The 25,438-nt window shown below is 43.8% G+C and overlaps 2 protein-coding genes across 2 annotated transcripts; one reads left to right on the top strand and one right to left on the bottom strand.

The window, feature by feature from the left end:
- Positions 1-503: 503 nt before the first annotated feature.
- On the bottom strand, positions 504-2,344 carry LOC124688627 (60S ribosomal protein L35a-1-like). Its single transcript, XM_047222280.1, has 4 exons — positions 2,216-2,344; positions 1,885-2,113; positions 1,730-1,773; positions 504-689 (listed from the first exon to the last, which is right to left on the bottom strand). Exons 1-3 carry the CDS (start codon positions 2,281-2,283, stop codon positions 1,732-1,734), a joined length of 339 nt encoding a protein of 112 aa, XP_047078236.1. The 5' UTR covers positions 2,284-2,344; the 3' UTR covers positions 504-689; positions 1,730-1,731.
- Positions 2,345-7,290: 4,946 nt separating this feature from the next.
- On the top strand, positions 7,291-8,331 carry LOC124690812 (beta-1,3-galactosyltransferase pvg3-like). Its single transcript, XM_047224143.1, has one exon. It carries the CDS (start codon positions 7,291-7,293, stop codon positions 8,329-8,331), a length of 1,041 nt encoding a protein of 346 aa, XP_047080099.1.
- Positions 8,332-25,438: the final 17,107 nt, after the last annotated feature.

Here is a 25,438-nt window from a genome sequence, read left to right as displayed (position 1 = left end):
AGGTGAGCTATATATGATGCGTCAACTGCAATTGCGTTTCCCGCCGTCTGACTGTGACACGCCATAGTCACCAGACAAACGCCCGAGGCTTACCGGCATTGCTATTTTATTTTAACGCCAATGATTGCAGGTGACCCTTGACTAAAGTTCTCTCAAGTTCAGTGAACCCTTAAGTAGTTTTTACTTAAAAGTTTGAAAACATTTTTGGAAATGCACACTTCGCTCAAAGTTCCTACTTGGCCAGCCCTTGCAACATTTATATTTTTTTCCATTTTAACTTCAGTTTTACCTGGTTTTACAAACTTACTGCTTTCCTAGTGTTATTGCTGGCACGCATCTTCATCACGATCCAACACTTTACTTGCTATGTGTTCCTTCAGCATTTATAGAAATGGGTACTTACAACGTTTGGAAACAGATGGGGCATGCAGCAAATGACATAAATACATCAAAGAACAAGAGCTTAAAGTTCAGATAGGATGGTTGTGACACAGAAGCAGCCAAAAGTCAAAACACAGCTTAAAGTTCCAACTGAACATAACATCATATAATGAGTGATCCACACATTCCAGGTAACAGAAAAAACTACAGTTCTCAGGGAAACAGAAGTTCAACTTGCCAACCGGGCCTGAATCCATCTCACAAGACTCCCTAACAGATGAGCAAAACCTTCTGCACTTCCAAATTACCTGCATTTGATTGGACATAACATTAGAACTCAGTTCAAACAGAAGACTGAAAATCAAGAATTACATGAGGAATTTTAACATCACAATCAAAACACCGATTAACAAAATATCATCATATTATAGTTTCAAAGGATGCAAAATGAGAAATACACACAGCAATTCCACATCTCTACTGTAAGCACATGGGATAGTACAGGTGGCATTTGGGCTACTTGGTAATTGTCGATCAAACCCTCCAACACAGCCTGGATCCACACAAGATCTAATCACTATACTCAAGCTCATCGACATGGCAAACAGAAGAACATACTTGCCAACGATAATAGAGAACATCGGTTAATATTTGGTAGATGACCTACAGGCACGGAACCAATGCTTTGATGCTGACTACATATTGGCAACAAAGCCAGGTGTGTATCTGATGTTAGCTGCAAGACATGCTCTAATGCAAATGAAGTTGGAATAAGTGTATTCCTTGATAGAAACTGATATACAGTGCACACAAGAGACCAAGAGGAACAGCTACAGAAAATAGAGTGCAGAACAAAGCCCTGTCACTTGGCAACACGTTAGAGAAGAGCTACATACAGGAGATAATGGTTGTTCAAAGGAAAAAAACAACTGATGAAGCAACCAAATGCCTAATGTTAGATAATGCAGAGGATGCGCAATTTCAGACAGAATAATCTATATGGTAAGGCAAAGTCACATGTGTGTACCAATGCCGTAAGAACAGAAATATTCATGCGCCATGCCCACTTGATGTTGCATTGGAGAAGGGTCAACCGTCTACTTATCTCCTAGATTCTACATTTCTAGGCCAGGCAAAAAAATTCAGGTGTACACACGTAGTGACCATTTTTCACACCTCCAAGTTACACAAGTTGCTCAACAGAAGAATGGCAGCCTATACCACATATATACAAGAGTCTGGTAGAGATGAAGGGTGAATAACTAACAATTCTGCCTAGGAATTTGTTCATTAGCCAATAAAGCACTCTGGATGGTAACTAAATAACCAGCAATGATTCGATTCTAACCTTTAGATGCTGCTCGGGTACATGAAGACCCTGACCTTGCGCCCCTGAACAAAGCAAACACCACATCAACGTCAGCAAACAACACACCGAAGGACATCAAGCGCACGACGCACAGCGCCGAACAGACAAATCGGACGACGAAACAGCTCGCTCACCATGGCTTCCGCCGGCAGGTTGGAGGTGAACTTGGCGCGGACGACGCCGGTGTTGCCGTGCGGGCGGGAGACCTTGCCCCAGATGCAGCGGTAGTGGGTGCCGTTGCTCTTGGTCTTGGCCTTGTAGACGTAGGCCATCCGCTTGCCGCCGTACCACGCCACGTCCTCCCTGGTGTTCACCCCCTCGATCTGCACCAGCGACGCCGACTCGTACTGGTTCGACTTGGACCTGCGTCCCGCCGCCGGTCAAAACCACGGATTCAGAAATACAAGGAAAGAAATCGCGCCGCCGGTCGAGCGGGCCGGGGGGCGGAGAGGGCGGCTAGCTCACCTCTTGTAACCGAGGATGGTGCCGCGGACGTAGAGCCGCACGCGCTGGCCGTCGCGTCCCTTCACCATCTTGCTGCGTCGGCCGCCGGAGACGAGGGCTGGGGTTCGGAGGAGCTGCGACGCCGGCGCTTACCAGGAAGGGAGAGAAACCCTAGCGGTCGGCGCTGGTGGTGGCTTATGTATCCCTCGATCGCCGGAATGGACGGTGAGGATCGGATGGGTCCTGATTTGCGTTGTATTGTGTGTAGTTGAGGCAGGCCGGGCCTTAAGTCAGTTATTGTATGTGGGCTATTATTGTGTTGCAGGCCCATGGAATTTAACTCGATTGGATAGCCTGAGGAAAGAAAGTAGCATTCTGGAGGGCAGAGGCCAAAATGATAATTCCCCATTTGGGCACGCCATCCCTATTCGCCGCTCAATGCGGGAGCGATTCGCTCCCGCTTAAGCGACGGATAGGATGGGCCGGCCCATTAGCGTCTGGTATGTACTGTTTTTTTCTTTTGTTTTCTGGTTTTTTTCGGGGTTTTCAGGTTTTTTTTCGGTTTTGCATGGGTTCTTTGGTTTTTGCTGCGTTGGTTTTCATGATGACGATTTTTTTCAGATTTTTTTATTCTGATTTAAAATGTTCTTATTATAAATTTGTTCAAATTCGAAATATGTTCGAATTCGAAATTTGTTCAAATTCGAAATTTGTTCAATTTAAAAATGTGTTCAAGTTCGAAATTTGTTCAAATACGAATTTTGTTCGACATGAAATTCTTTGTTTTTTAAATTGTTCGGTTTTTAATTTGTCGATTTTGAATTTTGTTCTGTTTTGAATTTTGTTCAGATTTTTAAAATCCAAACTGAACGAAAAAAAAGAAAAAAAATCTTAAACGGGCCGAGCCCATAGCTGCTATTGATTGCGCCGGCATGAGCGGGGACGATCGTCTGCTCCGCTTAAGGCGGCCTATAGGCGCACCCATTTGGGCAGATCACTTGAGGCTAAAATGATAATAATATCAAATGATATTGGATGGATTTGACATGTCAATATGAATGGCATCGAGATAAAGATATGCATTGGGATTTAGTAATGAATGGAAATTCATGTGGACCAATGCTTTTATCAGGTTATATATGAAGTGATGTTCGATAGGTAATGCACATAGGATGGTGGATGGATTCAGGAAAAAACAAGAAATTCATCAAAATCATTGAGTTCAAGAGGTGGATATATTATGATAGTGAAAAAGAAAGTAAAAGGACCTTTGAGTTATTCAAGACCGAGTAAAATAGTGAATCAAATAATCACCATGAGGGTCATGGGGAGATCAAGAAATGTCCAAGATGTAATTCATTGGAAGAACTAATAGGTGATCATGATTGAGCTTGTGAGTTGAGCTGTGAAGGTTCATGATCTTGAGATAATGAATACAACACAATAGAAGAATTTGATATATGGCTTGAGGATAAGCTTAGGGTGAGCTCATGAGGGCCATGGTTTGCTAAGTTTCTGAATCAGTTAATTCAAGTGAATAGTTTATTGTGTCAATAATTATGATGACGCATCAAGAGGATCGAGTGATGAGAAAATGATGTCCATGGTGGAGTCAAAGAATGGTTATGACCGAATTTATTCATGGTGATCAAGTCTTGGAGACATGGAGTGAAGTCAAGAGTACCTCATGTATTAAAAATATATCAAGATAGATAGTGAAGAAGAAAAAGCTTGATCAGTGTGAGGTTTGGCAATATGATTATAGAAGATCAACGCGCAAAGATATGTATATTGTGCCTCGTGTGGATCAAATGAGCTGGTGATGTTGTAATCAATTGTGAATTGGTTTCATGAAATTGCACATGAATTTTATACATGTGTTGTATTTAAATGTATTTAGGTGCCACCCATGGTTTTCCATTAAAATGAAGATTTTATATAGCATGTGAGAATGAAATCAAATGGAGATAGTAAAAAAGGATGAGAGGAACAAGTTCCAGATAAGCACTCAAGAGAATATATGCTTGAAATATGTCGTCCATTTGGTGACACTAGACATGTGAAGATGTTCCTTAATTTAAGGCTTCCATGTTTTGACATGGCAGAGCATTTAAGAGTCTTCGCCAAGCGATTCCTGTCTAAGGATTGTAGCTTGTGGCAAGCATGAACTTCATCATCGAGCTCAAGTGTAATACACAAGACAAAGATATGCATGTGTAAAGTTTGTCTAGTTTTACCGGTCTATGGCGCTTAGGGGGGAACCTCATTATATGTTTGCTAGCCGTACTATTAAGAATTGATATCGAGTGAGTAGCTTGATTACATCATACTTAGAATGCTTAAACCTTTTCATGTTTCCATCACCCTTTTTTTGATCTAGGGTGGTTTTCTGTGTGAGGATGCATAGCTTGTTGTTAACTTAAAAATGATAATAGTTCATTGTAAACGAAGTTTGTATGAGTGAGTTGTGACGTTCTTTTTGAGTTGTTTGTTTTGGTGGCCTGGACCTCGGGATGGGCTTCCAAGTGAGCTCATTATCTACTAACTTCACTCATAAGTACAGAAATCCCAACGCCCACAGCTACGATCGAGCTCTAACTTGATTCTCATCTTAATTTCATCTAACTTTTCTCAATTGAAACTCATATGCAACTAAAACTTAGTTGCAACTCCTAGACAAACACGAGTCACTGTATAAATCCCTGAGAACTTGACCGAGTTCTAATTGATGAGAATTAACACCCGCTATATTATTACTATTTTTTCAATAAAGTTATAACATTGTTATAAATTTTTTTTAAAGATACACGATAATTTCCCAACCAAAAAAAGAGCTAAAATAATTTCCTGGAAAGGGGAAGAAATGAACCTTGGGGTGCACTTTTTTTTTTTTTAGATGAAAGGCACTGTACGTGCCCGACTTTGAATTAACAAACCCAACAACGGCGAGATTGATACAAAGTGCTGAACCCAGCTTACAAACCGACACCACACACCCACACGAACTACCGAAGAAGCTACAGCCGGAAGCGCGACCAAGAAGCTCAGCCAAAGCGCCTACGAGGACTCGAAGAAGAGCCGGAGTCTACGAGTGTCGGGCCGGAGCTCACCCGAGAGCGAGCCATTTTCACGCGCGCTCAACAACACTCCTCCGTCGCAGAAGCGCCACCGGAGGCCGACCACCACCGAGGATCGACCCGCGTTGCTCGCAGACCGAGAAGTAGCACCAGGGAGGCTCGACCGGGTGAAGGGGGACGGAGCAAGCCTTGCCGAAGATCGCCAAACGAAGCCACCTTCGCCACACAACCTTCGGAGAGCAACTTGTTGTGGACTCCAAGACGATGTCTTCAAGAAGATCGCGACACCGGAGTGCCGCCACCGCCCGATCCGAGGATCTTGGGTTTTCCCCGGAGACTGTAGAAAGACGGAGAGAAGCCCCATGACGCCTTCAGGAAGGGGACGGCGTCCACAGACGTCGCCATCATGGCCCAAAAGGGCAAGGGTTTCCCCTCGGCATGGCCTCTCCTTCTTCTACACAGGGTTAGGCCGTCGAAAGTCAACCGAACCGCCGCCACAACAAGCTGCTCGCCGCGACCACGTCGCCCGCACGACCATGGCCAACGACCAGCACCGTAACCTCCGGCTCGCCCCGACAACCAGCAAGGTTCCCACCGACCAAGGCCGCCGCCTTGAGACCAAACTCCTCGCGCCGTCGGGCCGCAACAGAGCACCGAGAGCCACCACCTACGCAGAACATCCGCTCCCGAACAGACGACAACCGACCTCACTGGCATCCGCCCCACGCAGATCACCAGGTGAGTGAGCACCTCCACAGATCTGGGCTGCCCACAGCCACCACGACTCGTGGCGACACCAGATCTGAAGAATGGCGGAGAAGGACAGCCGCAGCGAGATCTGCGGCCAGCAACCACCCCGGCTGCCGGCATCGCAAGATCTGGCAAAGGGGACACGCAGGGGGCTCGAAACGAGGCCGGACCCCTGCCCGGCCGGCCGAATCCACCCTAGGCCCTGCGACCTGCGCCCTCCCGGAGAACGCCCAGGCCGCGCAGAAGGCCGGCGCGCCGCCGCCCTGAGCGCCCACCGCCGCGTGCTCCGCCCGCAGCCGCAGACCCGACGGCGCCGCCCGGGCGCCATCGCCATGCTCGCGAGGAGAGCCTGCTCGCGCGGGGCGCTGAGCACTCCGCCAGCCGACCACGAGGAGGGGAGCCTCGCCGCCGCCGTCAACCACACGGGCTAGGCCCGGCGGCGACCGTCGGCGGCGGCGGGGCGAGGGGGGTGGGAGGAGGGGTTAGGGTTAGGGGAGCGGGGGAGCGGGCGTTTTCGATAGAACGTAGAGCTGAAGAGCTCTTCTCTGCGAATCCCACTCGATTCGGGGTGCACATTTCAAGGGCCCGATTTGAGAGATTATTAGTTAGCAAATGCGTACATTTTTTTTTTGCAAAACAGAGTATAGACACAGGGTCACAATTACGTACATACACTCACTACTAGATACTCACGTGAAACCACAAATACTATCTGTTATTTTGAACATGAACACGGTTTTCAAAGCATAAGAAAATATTGTATGGTTGTGCATTTTGAGACAAGTCTCATCATACGATCTATAAGTTCCCAATCCAAATATTTTCGAAATAATATTGATGATACTCAAAGCATAGAAAGTTAACTTACAATATGTCAAAATTAAACGTCATTTCTACTAGTGATATGCAGGGAGAAACTCCACAGATCTCCGGAGTCGCGTTGGTTAATTTGCCCAGAAGTTGTGACTGGTTCATTCGCTGCATCGATCTGTCAGTTTGAATGGTGCCGGTAGCAACAAGACGGGCTGATCGATGTGCGCGTTGACTCTCCGCAAGGCTACGCACGTACGTTCCCCCCAAGATCCGGCGCCCTCGCATGCCGCGCTCGGCGCGCCCCGCAACCTTTACGCAAAGCGTGAGATCCTATCGTGCACACGAAGCAGCTCCCCCACGCATCACACGAGAAGCTAGCTTCATTACACCAAGCTAAGCTAGCCCCGGCCGGCCACTAGCAAACCACATACATTAGCTTATTCGATCGATACCGCAATGCCGGCGCCGAGCAATCTCCTCAAGTCCATTGCCAACGACGCGAAGCAGAAGGCCGCGATGAGGAAGCAGGCCGTCCATGGCTTCCCGAGGCTGTCGAGCACCAGCAAGGCTCTCATCCTGCTCCCCGTCCTCCTCCTCGCCTTCATCTACCTCATCGTCTACCCCAAGGAGTTCGAGCTGCAGGCGCTCATGAGCTCCTGCGGCCAACCACAAAACGCCTACACCGCCGCCGCCAACGGCTCCTCAACGACCGTCCAGGCGTACGCCCGGGAGCCCGACTTCCGGCTGCTCATCGGCATCCTCACCCGCGCCGACTTCTACGAGCGCCGCCACCTCCTCCGCATGGTCTACGGCCTGCAGCTCGCCTCCCCGGACCTCGCCGCGCACATCGACGTGCGCTTCGTCTTCTGCCGCCTCTACAAGGACGACCAGCGGGTGCTCATCCCGCTCGAGATCCTCGCGCACGGCGACATCATCGTGCTCGACGCCTGCGAGGAGAACCTCAACGGCGGGAAGACCCACACCTTCTTCACCGCCGCGGCCTCCCTCTACGCCGACGCGCCCTACGACTACGTGATGAAGGCCGACGACGACATCATGTTCCGGCTGCCCGAGCTGGTGGCGTCGCTGGGGGCCATGCCGCGGCAGGACATGTACTACGGCGCCACCATCCCCTGCGGCAGCATGGACCCCAGCAAGGGGTACATGTCCGGCATGGGGTACGCGCTGTCGTGGGACCTGGTGGAGTGGCTCGCCGGGGCGGAGGAGGTGACCAAGGGCCGCATCGTCGGGACGGAGGACAAGATGACCGGCGAGTGGCTGAGGCTCGGCGGCAAGGGCAAGAACAGGTTCAACGCCAAGCCGGCAATGTACGACTACCCGCTGCCGGTGCCCATAGACAGTTGCTCCCACGCGTTCGTGCCGGACACCATCGCCGTGCACCGTCTCAAGGATAACCCCAGGTGGGCGCACGCGCTCGATTACTTCAACTTCACCGCGGGGCTCAAGTCATCCAAGTTCTACAAGTTCGACGCCTAGCTGACATGGCTAGACTCATTAATTTTGGGGATTTTTCACAGTTTATAAAAGAGACATGTTTCAATTCTACTTGTATCTATATTTCTATATCGATCTCATTAATTTTGGAGGAATTCTTACTTGACGACTATATTGAATTCACCATACGAAAGATAAACCAAGAAATTATAGAGATGGTGGACTACAAGAGAAGCTCACGTTTTTTTTTCTCTTGCTAAAACATAGGCAAATGTAGCATGCTTATTTTGGACAATACTTAAAACTACTTCACGGTAAAACATACAAAGTTTTTCATCATCCAACCACTTGTCATCCAAAAATTGATTTCTCACATCTGGAAGAACATCTTTTGTGCTTAAATGATTTTACTGAAGATGGCGCTAAAATTAGGGGACTAATGAAACCTAAGTGTACACACAAGTACATGGTTACAATTTAATGATGCCGTAGTGGCGTTGTTATGAACTCCTGCCATGATTGTTTGGTAACAACAGTAATCATGGCCAGCTTTTATATCGGTCTCACCGGTCTTGGTGTGGTTCATGAGTCCATCGTCTTGGTAACAATTTAATTAGGGGACTAATGAAACCTACAAGTGTACACACAAGTACATGGTAACAATTTAATGATGCCGTAGTGGCGTTGTTATGAACTCCTGCCATGAGTGTTTGGTAACAACAGTAATCACGACCAGGCTTTTATATCGGTCTCACCGGTCTTGGTGTGGTTCATGAGTCGGTCGTCTTGGTAATAATTGAGGAGTCGGCCCAGTTGAACCAGATTGAGGAGTCGGACTACCCTGTCATGCTAGCGACCTTATGCTGGCCTTTGGCTACCTTGGCCTAGTAAGGCGACACGGTACCAAGGGCCCCTTGTTTATAGTGGCGAAAGCTTAGGGCAGGGGGGGCATGGTCCCCTACTCTACAAATTTCTAAAGATATCTATTTATGATAAATTTTAAATATTAATCAAAGTTTAAGCATGATTAGTGTTCTGGGCATTTTATGTTTATACGTGGGATATGTGCACTCATAAAGTTTTTAACAAACAGTAGCAACACATGGGCATTGAGCTACTATAAGATATATAGAAATCCCTGACTGGCTTACCATATTCAGTTCACCTCCAGCGTCATGCCAGTGTTGCCCTGCACAGTGGGAAGCGCGGGCTCTCCCGTGCCACCTCCCTCCTGACTCCAGAGGCAGCTGCAGTGGAACGCGTGTCCACACGCTGGGAGGACAGGGACATGGGCGCACCAGCCAAACCGAGATATGCGTACCGCATAAACGGTATGCACATCTCAGCTAGGTGCCATCCCCCACGACAGGTACATGGCGAAGGGAATATTTCATCTTTGAAGCTGGGTCTCTAGTATGACGAAGCGATAAACACGGTACATAAACACCTTAGATGCAATCAGTAGAGCTCCTCCTATCACAAAGTATCCGGCAGTCACTAGACCCTTCTTGTCAAAGGTGTCACCATGGTTTGTTGCGTACCCACTCACCTCCATGACATGCAGGCTTAACAGCGGCAGTGAGGCGCCAGCTCGGTACCCATATCTCATGGATTTTTCTTTCATTTTGGAAAGAATATGGGGTGGGGGTGGAAAATAATGCAGGAGATTAATCTCATACTTTGAGTTTTTTTCTTTCATTTTTATGACCATCGGCTAGTTGTTTGGATACCGAAGATCGATAAGTTTTCATAAATCAAGTTTTAGGGGGGCATGCCCCCCTACACTAGAAATGTTTTAAGGATATATATTTTTACTAAATTTTAAATGGTACTCAAAGTTTGAGCATGATTTGTGTTATGGATCTCTTAACAATCTCCATCAAGCTCCGTCATATGGTCACACACAAATTACCTAAAAAATATTAGTATTCACCAAGAGTAATATTAGGGTATTTGATGACAATTTCCTGCATCAACCAGGGTTATTGCGGTACTTGTAGCAGAAAATATTTATTTAAAGTTTGTCCCATGAAAGCTTTGTAAATGACAACCACTCTACCCCGCATTCATGTTGTCAATGCGTCCACGTTCGCACCAAACATGATGTTTGGGAATAGCCTATTCTATAAATTGCTAGAGGTAGAATACTTGATAGAGTTTAAGGTGACTAAAAGTAAAATAATTAAACAAGAGTAAATAAACCGAAAGTAAAAGTAAACAAGAGCATGCGAGTTTGGTTATGGAGTGAAGCAATATGATAAAAGGATCTTAGGGAGCATGTGACATGTCACTTAACACCTTCAACAACACCCTCTAGCAAGAGTAATTCTCTCTCCCATCATGTAGGCAAATGTTACATGTGCATAACACATAACATCAAGAGAGTTAACTAATAGACAAAATCATGAATGAAAAGTATAAATTATATTTATTCAAGACATAATATTGCTAGTATTTCCCCATTACTCCCCAAGAACAAAGGAATCTACTCACACATGGAGGCAGCAACATCATCATAGTAATAATATGGATCAAGTACATGGGGATGAATGGATACTTGTTCAAATCTACACCAAAATATAAGTAATACAACTAAATGGGGATGATGATGGTTATGATGGTGTTGGTGTAGCTGATGGTGATGAAGATGATGCCCAATCTTCCAAGGATCTGAGTCACTTCTTCTCTTGTGTGGTGGGGATGGTGGAGATTTTCACGGCGGCTATGTAGCGGTGGAGTGGCAGGGCTCCGCAGTGGCGACCCGGATGATTATATCCTTCTCCCTTGGCTCTCACTCCTTTATATAGGCCTAAGAGGGGCCTTTCCACCTCCCAATAGTGTCCATGTGGCTTGGGGAAACCTAGGATCCAACGGGGGCCGAAATAGTGAAGAAACACCTCAAAACTGGGTTTTTGCCATCGCTTCCTTGACCAGAGGTAGGCGACGTGTTTAAACCCCGCGTCCAAACCTCTGTGTCACTGACGAGTCGGGCCCGCTACTCGCGGCGCGTTTCCGTTGCGTTCAGCGCCCCGTAACGTCCCCTGTGTGGCGGGGATAGGCTCGGGACGTCGGACACCATATTAGACCGCGTCTGATAGAAAAGAGATTTAAGGCGCGCTGATCAAACGTACGATCTACCCTAAATCACTTTATGGATTAGTTTAGGGAGATGGGGTAGGAGATGCCTGGACGACTGGAGATGCTCTAAGTTTACAAACAAATCTTAGGCAGCGGTTGTACAACTTCAAATGGCCCGATGCGAGCGTCCCTCTGCCCGACCCTACAGCATTGACGTACCCACAGGGTGGGTCGGGTAGGCCGTGGCCCACCCTAAAATTTTAAAGTTTCACTTTTACCTGCTAGTATGCTACTACTCAAACTGTATAAATAAATATGGCTAATACTGCGGAAAAGTCCGGTTTGAACCTGTGTGCATGTGAACCCTAGTTGAAAATGCATTTTCCAAATGTTAAAAAAATTTGAAATAAAAATATCCGGGTACGTACGCATGTTTCATGTGTGCGTAGACAGTTTTCGCGGAGAAACCACTTTTTTATTTCAGAATCTAAAAAAGACAAAATACGTCACATATATACTGCTATATAGCCCTGCAAAATTTCATTTTTTTGCCGAGATAAAATAAAAGATTTTTTCATCATGAAACTCATGTCCAGGGCACATATTTGAGATCATCTGGAAAATCATTTTGTGTTTTGATTTTTAAAACATGTTTTGACATCATAAATGGAACTTTTCAAAAAGTGAGTTCACATGCCCCATGCACGCTAGAAGAACGACGAGAACCAACGAGGCCAACCATTCCGACCCGCATTCGCCAGCCGCTCCGCGCCTCGGCTGGTCAAGCCTATCGTATTCGTATGTAGTAACTATGTATTGCTTCCAGGGAACATTTCATTGGATGGGATGTCAGATCGAGCCATCGTTTCCTCTCGTTTTTCTCCTCTCAGCTGGAATACATGTGAGCCAGCTCACTTCCGTATGTACGTCCATAAAAATCAAAAATCAAAACGCTACAGGATATGTGCATGTTATATTTATTGCATGTAAAATTAAGTTTTTTTTAGAGCAACCAAATATTTTATTAATAGAAAACCAAATTACATCACCAAACAAACGTGAAAGCTAAAAAGCGGACGGAAAAAGAGTTGTCCTCAAAACTTTGTAGATAGATATCTTCGTGGTATAGCTCTCTCATTTCCCCCCTCCTCCTCTCTCGGTTAGCTACAGTATCTTTGAGAGTCTCCCGTGATCGGCCGGGCCGATCCAGGGCTTCTCTGCCGGAGTAGCCGACCGGAGTAGGACTCGGAGAGGTGCCGGAGTAGTTAGGTTTAGGTCTAGGTCTAGGTTTACTCTTGTAGATCTTACCCTTGTGGAGTCTGGCGCCATGCCATCGGGGGTCTGGTCACGGCGGAGCTCGAGCGGCTCCCGGTGGCCGGTGGTGGCGTTGATGCTGGCCGTGGTGCTCCAAGGGATGGAGCCGCAGGCGGACGGCGGAAGCTCTTCACCGCCCCCATCAATAAATCCCATCCTCTCCCTGGATCTGGGCGGCGCTGCCCTGCCTCTTCCTCTTCCAAGCCACCACGGTGGTGGGCAAGATGAGGGAAGGTTGGATGGTGCGGTCGTTGGGGATTCCATGGAGGGACTATCTGGAGCTGCTGATCTTCTCTGCGCGCATTACATGGCGAACAGGTTCGTCGTCGTGATCTTTGGTCTAATGGGAGACCCTTCTTCAACCTCCAGTTCGGAGGCCCTCGACGTCATCTGCTGGAGCTCGACGCCATTAGATGGCCAAGTGGTTCGTCCCCAGCCCTCTTCTGGTTGCCAGCAGTTGGATCTATTCGCCGGAGAAGAGCTTTCGAGATTTCTGCTCTTGGAGCTCGGCGGAGACGCCTGGAGCTCGCCGACGGCGTGTGGCAGAGGCACAAGACTTCATCGCGTTTTCTGCTGTATTCTTTGGGTGCTTTCTGTAAAGTGTGAGGTCCTTACTTCAAATATTAGGTTTTTTAGTGCAAGAGATGATATAGGGCCTCACTGCAAATTGTACCTGCCACGTGTGGATCAATGAAATATAGCTCCTCTGGGGTCGTAGACCCGCTTTGTGTGCAAAAAAAAAACATTAAGCTTGGACGGAAAAAGAGTTGTCCTCAAAACTTTGTAGATAGATAGCAAACAAATAGAAAAATACAGATTCATTTTTTGGATTTTTGCCCCAACCATTGTCAAACTCAAATACCACTTAGATGCACGTTAGAAGAGACGCCAAGCCTCCACCATTGCCAAATCCAGTTAAGTATAATCTGAGTCGATAAACACACCCGTTGCAAGCAGCTAGTTGTTCTATATGTTCTTAAAATAAAGAATAATTTGCATTCACAAACCAAAATCTCTCTTCCGTGCCCGACATAGTTACCAGTAAAACAACAACACCAGATTTCAAATAAACGCCCCAACCACCGCATCTGAGTGCGGCATGCCGCCGTGTGCCCCTTTCTAGTTTGAAACGTATGAAGTAAACTATAATAATGTGAATCAACTGGCAATTTATATTATTTATTTAGCTAATTTTTATGAATTGAGTGTGCTAACTCTCAAATTTTTTTCCTGCATCCGCCACTGCCTGCAGGCCGATCCTAAACTCGAGGTCAGGTGCCTATGTAAAAAGGAAAACTCTGTTAATCCGCCGGCTGTAGCTACAGCCGGCTCGTTTCTCCGCGCGCACATGCCTCTGCTTGTCCCGCGTGCATGCCTTTGGTTGGTTGCCGGCGGGCGCCGCCCCACTGCTTGCCTTCAGCCACCGGAACACCCTCTTGCTACTCGTTGTTCGCCGCCACCGTGCACTCCCACCTAGGCAGCTATGCGTGCCCGCCGTCGTGCCCAGCCGTTTGCCGCGTCCCCGCCGCTGCTACACGCTTCGGCTGTCGTGAGCTCCCGCCGGCGTCCATGCCGCCGTATCCCCGTCAGCCTACACGTTCTGCCGCCGCCACACGCTCCTGCCGCAAGTTCGTGCGCCGGCCGACGTGTCCCCACCGCCCCGCGCATCAGCCTCCTACCGCAGTTGCTTCCCCATGCGGCCATGCGTCGCTCCTCTGGCTGGCCGCCGCCGAGTCCATATGTCCACCGCCGCGAGCTCCCGCCGCTGCTCCTCTCTCTGGCCGCTGTGGCAAACTTATTTGCACCGATGTTACATATGTTATCGTGTAATGTTAGATACATTACACCAAAATGTTCGATGCACTGCAAAAAAAATGTTGTTTACTAATGTCGCATTTTTGAAAATGTTACATACCCAGAGAAAAATGATACATTCACATTTTTTTTATACCATTAGCAAATAAAATCGTACCATTATTTCGTGACTAAATGAAAAATGTTGGAGACCGATGTTACATACGATGAAAAAATGTACCATTGGCGGGAATTTTTGTACCACTGACAGAAAAAATGTTGGGGGCAAATGTTACATACTCTAAAAAAAAAATTGTTACATACGGGGCGTTTTTTGTATCATAATTGGACGCGTGGGAATAGGAAAAAATGTTGGAGACAAATGTTACATACACACAAAAAATTGATAGACGCGAACCATTTTTTACCATAATCGAACGCGTGGAAATTACTCACTTAACCTGATGGGACAGCTCTGAAGGCGGCTGATGATTGTTGAAATATTGGGCCCACTTTTAGTGGCACAAATTAGATTTCAGTTTTTCCTATAAATCTCAAAGCCCACATAGTGGCAGTCTTCTGAGTTTGAGCCCAAGTTGGTGGCAGCTCACTAGGGAGTGGCAAGAGGTGGGAAGTTTAGTCCCACATGAAAAGTTGGGAGGAAGTTAGACCACCTTATAAGGTGGGTTGTTCCACCACTAGTAAGTGAGTGAGAAAAGGAGTGCTACACGCGCGCGCTCCTCCTCCTCCTCGCTCGTCTCGACACGACGCGCGCGCCGCGCCGCGCTCGTGGTGAGTGGATTGAGCCTCGAGCCAAGACTTTCCTTACTTTTTGGGGTTTCCACCTCTCTCTGCTTGCGCCGCCATCGTAGCCTACTCCATCCCGCGCGCCGACGTGCATCGGCAAACGGGAGAGCAGGTCTCCGGAACCACTCGTCCTTGCGATCCTGTACGGGAGAGGGCGAATTAGGTTTTTCGGAAGCGCTGCGCGCGATCGCTCAAGCTCTTCATCACGGGTCGCCTTCCGTCCAAGTCGGGCGGTGCTGCCTACCGTCGTCTTCAACGCCGTCTACTTCGACCCGTCGTCAACAACGTTGTCATCAACAACGTTACTGCTGCGAAATCATCTGCTACAGCTCCACCGCCACCTCCACCAGATCGGTACGTGTGACATATCTCGATCTGTTTAGCGATGGATGCTTTATTGTTTGCACTGTTGCTACTCATGTTGATTAATGCATCTAGTATGTTTGAGTTTAACATGTTAGTAGTTGCTGCCATCATGTTTTATATTCTGGAATTAATCATGGAAATTGTGCCTAATTATCCAACAATCCAAAAACCTAATTATAGGCAATTTCCTGAGTTAACAATGGCTGGTTTTGCTGATGCACTGAGGCCGGATAAGTTTACCGGTGTGCACTTTAAGAGGTGGCAGGTTAAGGCCATGCTCTGGCTTACTCATCTGAAAGTGTTCGAAGTTACTGATGGTTTACCCGAAGGAACTATATCCGACCAAGATCAGAACAAGTTCAAGGAAAACAATACTCTCTTCGTCGGATGCGTTCTAAGTATTCTTGCTGACCGTCTGTGTGATGTGTACATGCACATAACAGATGGTAAAGAGCTCTGGGATGCACTGAATGCTAAGTTCGGTGCAACCGATGCAGGAAGTGAACTGTACATCATGGAGAGCTTCCATGACATCATGATGGTTAACAACCGTTCTGTAGTCGAACAAGCTCATGAGATACAGTGCATTGCGAAAGAGCTTGAACTCCTTAAGTGTGTCTTACCTGACAAGTTTGTGGCTGGATGCATCATCGCTAAGTTGCCCCCTTCATGGAGGAACTTTGCCACAACTCTCAAACACAAGAGACAGGAAGATATCAGTTGAAAATCTGATAGCATCTCTTGATGTTGAGGAGAAAGCTCGGGCTAAGGATAATACTGAGAAAGGAGAGGGTCAGTCTAGCGCCAACATGGTGCAGAAGAAACCTGTGGTGACCCGGCATACCACTGCATGGTGTAGTATGCAAGTCTGATATAACACCAATGAAACACCGTTCCACTAGAATTATATCGCTCAGAGTGGTACAACAGAAACATATGCGGGTCCAAGGCATGTCTATAGAATTACATACAGACTCTGTTACAGAAGATCAGCACAGCCTCCTACTTTACAATGAGGTAAAACTGCAAATAAACTCCAGGAGAACGACTCGTAGTCTAATCCTAACACGAACTCTACTTGTAGAGTATTTAACTAACTACAGAGGCTATGAATAGATTCTAGCTAAATAGGAGCTAAGTTTAGGAAGCTAGTTCCTTTCTATTGCTAATCTAGGTTTCTCCTTGCTGGATGTGGTATTTGACTCCTCTGACAGGGTCCTGTCTCTTGAAGTAGCTGTTGACTTCTCGGTCTTCGAGTTGCACTGTAGATCCTCTTTTGATGCCTCCATATCTAAGCAGGAGATTTAAGAGTGGGATGAGTACGAGCGTACTCAACAAGTTCATTATAGGAAAGAGGTGTTTAATGCACTAGCTACGGCATTAGACCGGAAAGTCTAATACCAATGCAGGTTTTCATAATCATTTCTTCAAGAGGTTGCTTTTATTCGGAAGAGCTATGTCCGTCAGCCTTCACCGGTTTACTAGAACTTCATGGAGCTCCTTTCCGGCAGCGTTCGCAGTTCCATATCCCGGAACAGGGAGTGACAGGTCACGGTTCTTTACACTCTGCAGAGGTGTGTTGCTTTACCCATTAGAGATCTTAACCTTGGTGCCAACCGGGCAATTTCCCCGTCCACACTTCCTATGGTGTGAGGCCCGGTATAAGGTCTAGCCAATCATGTTCCTCCGCTACCTCGAACACCCACCCTTTTGTAAGATTGTCCTCCCCTATATCCATGATGAGACCGTTCCGGGCATTCATATGCCTTCCCCTATCATCATGGATAGACCGTTCCGGACACCTTACAATCCCTCATAGACCGCAATACCGTGGGGACTTAAGGCTTCCCCGACCAACCGCTTGCACTTCAAGCGACAAGTGTCTACGGACTATGCCGTGGGGACTTAAGGCTTCCCCAGCCAACCGCTTGCCCTGACAGATATAAGTGTCTACGGTAAAGCGCATCCGTTGATGAACGAGAGGTGGAAACACTTTTGACTACTCCGTCCCACTCCGGATCTTATGGTTAACACGGGTATTACGGCACAAGAATCACTGGCGACATTTGTTGTTTAATCCTAGATGGATATAAACCCGTGCAATGGAACCTCCACCATATCAACACAATCCATGGTTCCATTGCCCACCACATAGTCATATTCATAGTTATGAAAGTAGTGGTTTTGATTTTTGTGCAATAGTGATAACCATAATACTTTGCAAGTAATTTGATAAAAATACTTCAAATGACATGAGCAAGTGATGAACTTGCCTTTCTTGGCTGCAAGATTATGCAGACAAGGTCTTCGATACGCAATAACTCCAAATTCTGAAATAGCATCATCGTCCGGTAAGGACGATGTTTAAAAGATTGGCAAGGATGCAATAATGCATAAGAATAAGATGCAATCGCTCTAAGCGTGTCCTAACCCCGATGGTTTAGGATTATTGAGTGGTAATGATTGGTTTTAGGGTGTGTTGCACTTTTAGAGTGATTCACATACAAGGTTCTTACTCAGGTGTGATTAACTTGGTATTATAAACAGGTAGATAATAAAGCGTAATAATCAATTGAACACACAAAGAATGATAATTGGCATAATGTTAACAAGTAAAGAACAGTGGTCGAGTTTTAGTACTATATGGCATGGTTAATGATTAATTATCATATACTTCAAAAGAATAACTTTTGAAGAACATGTTCTTAGATAAAGAACAAGTATGGTAATTAGGTTGGGTTTCTATGGTTGACTATGGTTTTAGGGAGTTGCTGGAGTAAATATTAGGTGGATCCCAACAAAGTTGGATTCATCAACACCTAAGGCTCGTAAGGTTAAGATAAGCCTAGATATCCTAAGCAAATCATTATACATGGTTGTTGTCAAGGTTGGTTTATCTTGCTAGTGATAGTCGGCTAGGGTTTATAGGTCCATATAAGCAGGGTTGGTGATGATTTCCTTATTTTCTTCAAAAGAATAACTTTTGAAGAACATACTTCTTAAATAATAAGAAGTATATCAATTAGGGTTGAAGTGGTCTAGGTTTTACTGTTGGTTCTATTAAGTAAGGATTGATTGGTTCCTGAATAGGATGGTTGATAAATATCCAATACTAGTAGGGTTTAGTGGAATATGGTTAGGTAATGCTCAGGTTTTGGCATAGTTGCTCCTGAGGTTCATCACATTGGTGTGATGCTAAGTAGGAATGAATATGGATGATGGCTTTGGTAATAGGATCTAGGGTTTACACTTGGTTGACCCTACTTTGATTTATCTAAGTTTGATGAAGATGACTCATGGGATACCCATATATTAGTGATAGGTCTTCTATATTTTATGTGGTCAAGACAGGTATTTAGTTGCTACTAGGGTTCTATGATTTGAAATAAAATACCTTGATCACCTGTTCTAACCTTGGGTTTAGGTTAGAAGCAAATTAGGGTTCACATGTAATAATGGAACTAGGGTTCCTAATTAATTTAGGGTTTTAGGAGTCACATGAAATGATAGGATTTTAATATCATTCCAAGTGGGATTTAGGGTTTGCTATTTACAATTTAATTCTATGATTAATAACTTCATGTTGGAGTTGAAGTTATTAATAACTTTGAAGTAAAAATAATACTAATCTTGGCATTTTATTATTTTAAAATAATTAATAATTAAGGTAATTATTAATCAGGATTAAAATCTCCACTAATAAAGATTTATTAAAAAAACCAATAAAGAAAATAACTTTAATGTTTTCTTTAATTTCTTACTGGTTTTTATTTATTTTAGAAGGTTTTCTTAATTATTGAATTTTAATTCAATTTAGAATTAAAATTAAAGGCTTAATTAACAGGTATTAAACAATTAAATTTTTATTAAAAATAAAAATTTCATATTATATTTTTATTAAATAGAATTTACTTTTATAAGAATTTTGATGTCTTATTTTTATTTTTCTGAGTTAATATGATTTTTCTATAATTATTTGAAGTTGCGGTAATTATTGAATTGAAAAATTAAAACGAAATGACTAAACCTACCCGGCCGGTTACCCACGTAGTCATCGGCCGGTGGGCCAAGGCCACGTCACCTGCCACGCGTCTTTTGACCGGAGTCAAAATCGACGACGTGGCCGGGAGCATGGTGACCGGCGGGCGGACGTCGCCGGCGTCGCCGATTCGGCCAAGCTCGGGCGGGCGGCCGGTTCCATTCGAACCAGCGCACCGCGAGGGGCCTAAAGGTGGCGGCGCCACCTCCTAATGGTCGCCGGAGCGGCGGCGGCGTTCATGTCCGACGGCGGCGCTCACAGGCGATCAAACGCGGCGGCGTTCCAAGCTATTATCGAGGATGCCAAGCACACGAGGAGGAAGAGGGACTCACCCTGAGCAGGCAGGGCTTGATGGCGAGGTAAAGGAAGGTCTAGTTCACCGGAATTTGGTGTCGCCGGTGCCGGAGAAGATGATCTCGCCGGCGCCGATTTCGAGTGCCCCGGCTCAATTCCTCCCGTGGCCTGGGCTTGTCGACAACGGCGGTCACGATGGTAAGGTTTACTTGGCTCGGGAAGGCCTCGTTCACCGGCGGCAATGGAGAGTGGGCGGCCAGGGTTTCGGTTTGGGGCGGAGTTGGAGCAGAGGGGAAAAATCTGCAGCTGCTGTTCGTCGTGGGGTCTTTATACCGCGCCAAATTGTGCCTCGTCACGACGTTGGTCGAGGGGGAGCTGCCAGCGACGAGGAGAAGCTCACCACGGCGTCGCGGTGGCCTCCATGCGCCAGGAAGGGATGAGGACGACCTTCTCCTCGTTATTTTTAACGAAAGGGTACTTGGGCTGCTAGGTGGGTCGGTTACGGGCTCTTCTTGGGCTGCCTTGCTGGGCTCCTTCGGTACGGCAGGGTCCAGGTAAGTTTTTCCCTATTTTTCTTTTCTGTTTTCAATTTTCTGTTTTTATTTCTTGTTTTGAATTCTGTTTTGAATTCATACTTGAATTATTTTCTATTTTGCAGGTCTTGCTCATTTCATTCATACAAGAATTAGTTCAAGGTACTACAAATTCTTGAGTGGTGTATTTGCAAATTTAAAATGATACTTCAACATTTGTTTGTTAATAGTATTGGTATAAGGTTTAAGTCTCCATATGAACATGTATTTGAATAATAGCCTTTGAAAATATTCAGATTGTTTACTACATGGTATTTTAATGTCACCTTGAAATACTTAGAGTTAATAATACTCTTATCATGGTTTAGTGTTGATATATGGAAATGAGTGGTTGGTAATCACATTATGGATTTAATTATAAGATGTATCACAAGGTTTCCTTAGGTTTAATAAATGAAGTATAAGATTTTATTACTATGCCATACTAGGGTTCTAATAGTATTCACCTAATGTCAATTGGTTTGAATTTCAATTATGGCCTAGGTTCATATTATGATCACTATAGTGATACATAAACTAGGGGTTGAGGTACAATTCTAGTTTATAGAATTGGGATGACATTATATTGCATGTGTTAGGGTTAATCTCCCCTAACCATGATAAGATGGTTACTTGCTTAATATTTCATATGCTTCTCTAATTACTAAGGATTTTAGAATTGGTGTTATCTTCCACCAATTAACTTCTATTATTAACCTCAATTTATCATTGATGTAATTATATTGATTATAGTTCTTTTTATAGTTAACTTTGGTCATATGAATGGATGATTTCTCACCATATAAGGTATAGAGTTTAACTCTAAAGGTTTTCTTGTTTTCTTTGATTGAGGAATAAATGAAATGTAGATAGGATTCTACTTATGATCACCAAGTGATTCACAAGTTAGGGTTGAGATATAACCTAGGTTTGCTTACTCATGATTTTTCTATCATTTCAAGTGGTGAATGATATTTACTTATCATATAGAATTTAACTTATGGCTTATTCTTCTATTTCTCCAAAGTATGGTCATGGCACTATCATGAGTAATTTGTTCTCAATGGCTTGTACTCCCAATTCTTAGAGTATATGATCATTACCCAATGGTGATGATCATGCATGGTATGGGCTTCCTTAAGTATCACTAAAAGTATTTAGATATGGTTATTCCCATTACCCCTCTCACTTCACAAGGTCTTGGATTATAATCTATGGTTCTACTCAAGGAATGATGATGTGATTAACTAAATATGTGGTTTGCCTATGAATTCTACCTTGCTAGCTTCTGTAGCTTGTTCTTCAGGAAATCTGATAAACCTACATCTTGTGGCATGCCTCCACCTCCTAGCTGCTTCATCTTGATCCTAACCATTTTATGGAGTGGCTCAATGTGTTGGTCTTCTTGCATCATGGTGCAAGATGATGGAATGAATGGAGTGTGAGACTCTCTTTTTTTTAGTCTTGAGCATGCTCTAGTAACATGACACATGGGTGGATGACTCTTGCTTTAATTTGATGAGTAAGGTGCTTGGTTGTCATGCTCTCATCCATAGCAATCCTTTAAGCATGAGGTGGCATAGCTTAGGATTCAAGCTATGTAGATATTTTCATCCTATGTGGCATTGAGATTATCCTCTCATGTGATTTATTTTTGGATAGCCAAGTGGCTTTTGTTACTAAATATCTTGTGAATGATTTTATGCTTGTGGTTGAGTCACTATATCATATGTGATGGTATTTATATCATTATTGGGATCAAAATGTCAAAGATAAGGATTATACCCCAATTTTGAATGATGTTGTTTGATTTCACCAAGGCATGATCATATGAGTTTCAAAGTACTCATAGTTTATTTTATTCAAATAGTTTGAACTATAATTCGTAATGTAAACGAATTTAGTTTTGTAATATTCCACATATTTAATAAGTTATGATTAAAATAAGAATGGGTGACTTTTATGCACTTAGGTCCTTGTGTTTTACCATATTTGGTAATTAGTTTTAAAGTGAATTCAATTATACCCCAATTGTAGTTTCTTAACTTTTAAGTGTTAATAACTTAGAGTTTGATTATTATCTATTTGATGGTTATAGGCTTCTCCCATCTCTAGGGTTTAATGATAAGCTTTTGTTGGTGTTAAGTTCAAGAGTTTAGTTCAAGAAATACCATGAGGTTCATGGTAAGAATATTTATTTGTTAAATACAAGGAAGAGATAAGTCAAGAATGTTTTCTCCATTTTTTTGTTACTTGATTTCCAATTGAATAGATGTTCATATGTTATGGCAAGGAATACCATAATATGATCTTTAATAAGATCCAGTAATTGTTCCTTGATTCATATGTTCTGGTGTTGGTTTTAATTCCATTTGCTAACCCCTTACATCTAATCATCTCTACCCAAAACAAGGTTTTATCAAAGTCACATTGAGGTTTATAGCGCTTGACTTGATGAGCTACTTCAATTCCACCAAGGTCAAGTGAAACTTCAGTTACTGTGATTGTTTTACTTTAAAGCGCGAAAATTCCCCAGATTTTCTATGCATGAATGCAATGCACACATCTGTTTCCTCTATTTTTGTAACCCCATTACCTGGGATATTACAGTCTCTACCCCTTAAACTAAACTTCGTCCTCGAAGTTTGATATCTCTCACGTTTCGGAGTGTGGATCTGTCTTGTGCAGACTACATCTTTTCTCAAACTCCTTGGTGATCTCATTGGATATAATTGAATATATCCCTTGTCCAGATTCTTCCTGGAATCCATTAGGGTTTAATTTGTCTCTGAACATCAGTTCCTTATTCCAGTTCTATGATTTTTCTCTGGAATCTAATAATACCTTTCTCTGAACCATGGCTCTTTCTTTGATTCATGGATTTCTTCCAACTTTTATAATCTTGTTTCCTGTCTCATTGAAGATTCAATGATTGGGACTTCTTCTTGTCCTGGTAGTCTTTATTGAGGACTAATTGGATAACATTCTCCTATTTGTTAGAATAGGTCTTTGTTTTTCCCTTACTACCAAAACTACAATAATGGTACTTGGTAAGGTACTTACTAGGGAATTGATCATGGTGGTTTATTCCTCTAAGAATGGATTAGACTAATTTAGTCCATCCAATCATGGTTTATAGTTGATACCTGTAACTATTTTTGGTTTATTTAGGTTCCATGAAAGGAATCATTCAAATAGACTTTAATTTTGGTATGGTCAATCTCCTTCATTCTTTGGCCTTCTTGAGCTATATTGGTTTATGGTATTTTCTTTGTCCAACTTCTTTATGCTTGACTTATTTGAACTTTCGTACTTTTGAGTAGATATTACTCACTTTCTCAAGTTATAGTCCACTTCTTACTTCCTCGAGGTATAAACCTCGGCTTCTGGTCTGACATCCTTCTGACAGTAGTGTTTGATAATCTTATGAAAATAAGATCGAACTTCCTCTCAGTTCAGACCTTCTTCTTCTATCTTGCTTAAAGTATTGAGTTATTGTACATCCAACTCAATCTTTACTCTACCCCTTAGAGTTTTCTTATGGTCTTTAACTCCTTTTCTCCCAACTATTGGACTTATGATTAGAATATTGGTATAGGTCTTGTTTATTTGGCTGACAAAACTTTTATTTGTTCTCAATTTCTTGGTACGAATAACCCAATTATGGACTACTTGATACCAATTGTGGCTATTTGTTATCTAACAAATGGTTTCTATTATAGGTTTTGATCAACTGGTCGAGACATCTTCTACTTTATCTCGCAGTATTGATTCTATACCAATTGTGATCTTCTGATACCAACTATTGTCTTCTTATATCTTCTATGGGTTCATAGGTCATCTTTCTTTCTTCGAGGGTTTATTGTTGCAAGAGAACCACTAGCTGATACTATGATTATAGTATCCGAAGTGATCTCCCATGCATTCCCTCTTCTATATTGACTATGGATCTGCTTGAGCTTCACCATAATCACCAGATTTTTCACCTTCATGCTTCTTATGTACTAAAGTACTCCTCTGTGGAGGTAAAGCATGAATGTTGATTGGTACTTCCATCAGAGTATGGTGGTTACTTCCCACAACTTTGTTTCCTTTATTTGATGAACCTTCATCTTGTCTTCAGAATCATCCGAATTCGTCACTTCCTCACACGAATACCATTACCCTATAGATCTTTAACATCAAGTAGAAACTTGATATTGCAACATGCATTTGCATACCAAAGTCAAACTTCATGTATGGATCTAGTCAAACAATGAAAATTCAATAAAATCCAAGAAGATTCAGCTTTGTGTTTATAATACACATCATCATAAGCCTGAATATGATTGTTGAGTAAGACATCTTTAAACATCAGGCTCTGATGTGTAGTATAGAACACCACATAATATAGGTTTATATCGTGATACTTAGCACAAATATAGGGAATTCTACTATTTGTCTCAACCTTTACCTTGATTGCACAATTGCAATGAGATAAACTTGAAACAAAGTGGTTTGGGATGGTTAAGTTAACTTAATTTTCTTTGGAAGTACTAACTTAATCTTCTATTTTGTTGAGGACTACCTCACATGATGTCTTTTGGTTCTAACCTGGCTAAACACTTAGCTATTGAATATAGCTCCTATACTTTCAAGTGTTTCTATTGTAAAACTATGGTCATGATGTGCTTGGCACACTTCCCATATTTTTGGAACACAGTTCTTGCACTATTGTCTGGCATCTTATTGTTCTTTTCCTAAATACTTTAGATGTTTATCACATAATGATTCTCAGGTGAATCATATATGATTAGCAAGTCTACCATGTAAGTAATCATATTTTATTCATATCTCTCTTCCTTGTCTCCCATGATTGACTCATCATGGTCTATACTACCTCATA

The sequence above is a fragment of the Lolium rigidum genome, chromosome 2, assembly GCF_022539505.1.
Source record: "Lolium rigidum isolate FL_2022 chromosome 2, APGP_CSIRO_Lrig_0.1, whole genome shotgun sequence".
NCBI lineage: Eukaryota > Viridiplantae > Streptophyta > Magnoliopsida > Poales > Poaceae > Lolium > Lolium rigidum.
This window is presented reverse-complemented; position numbering and strand designations above follow the sequence as displayed.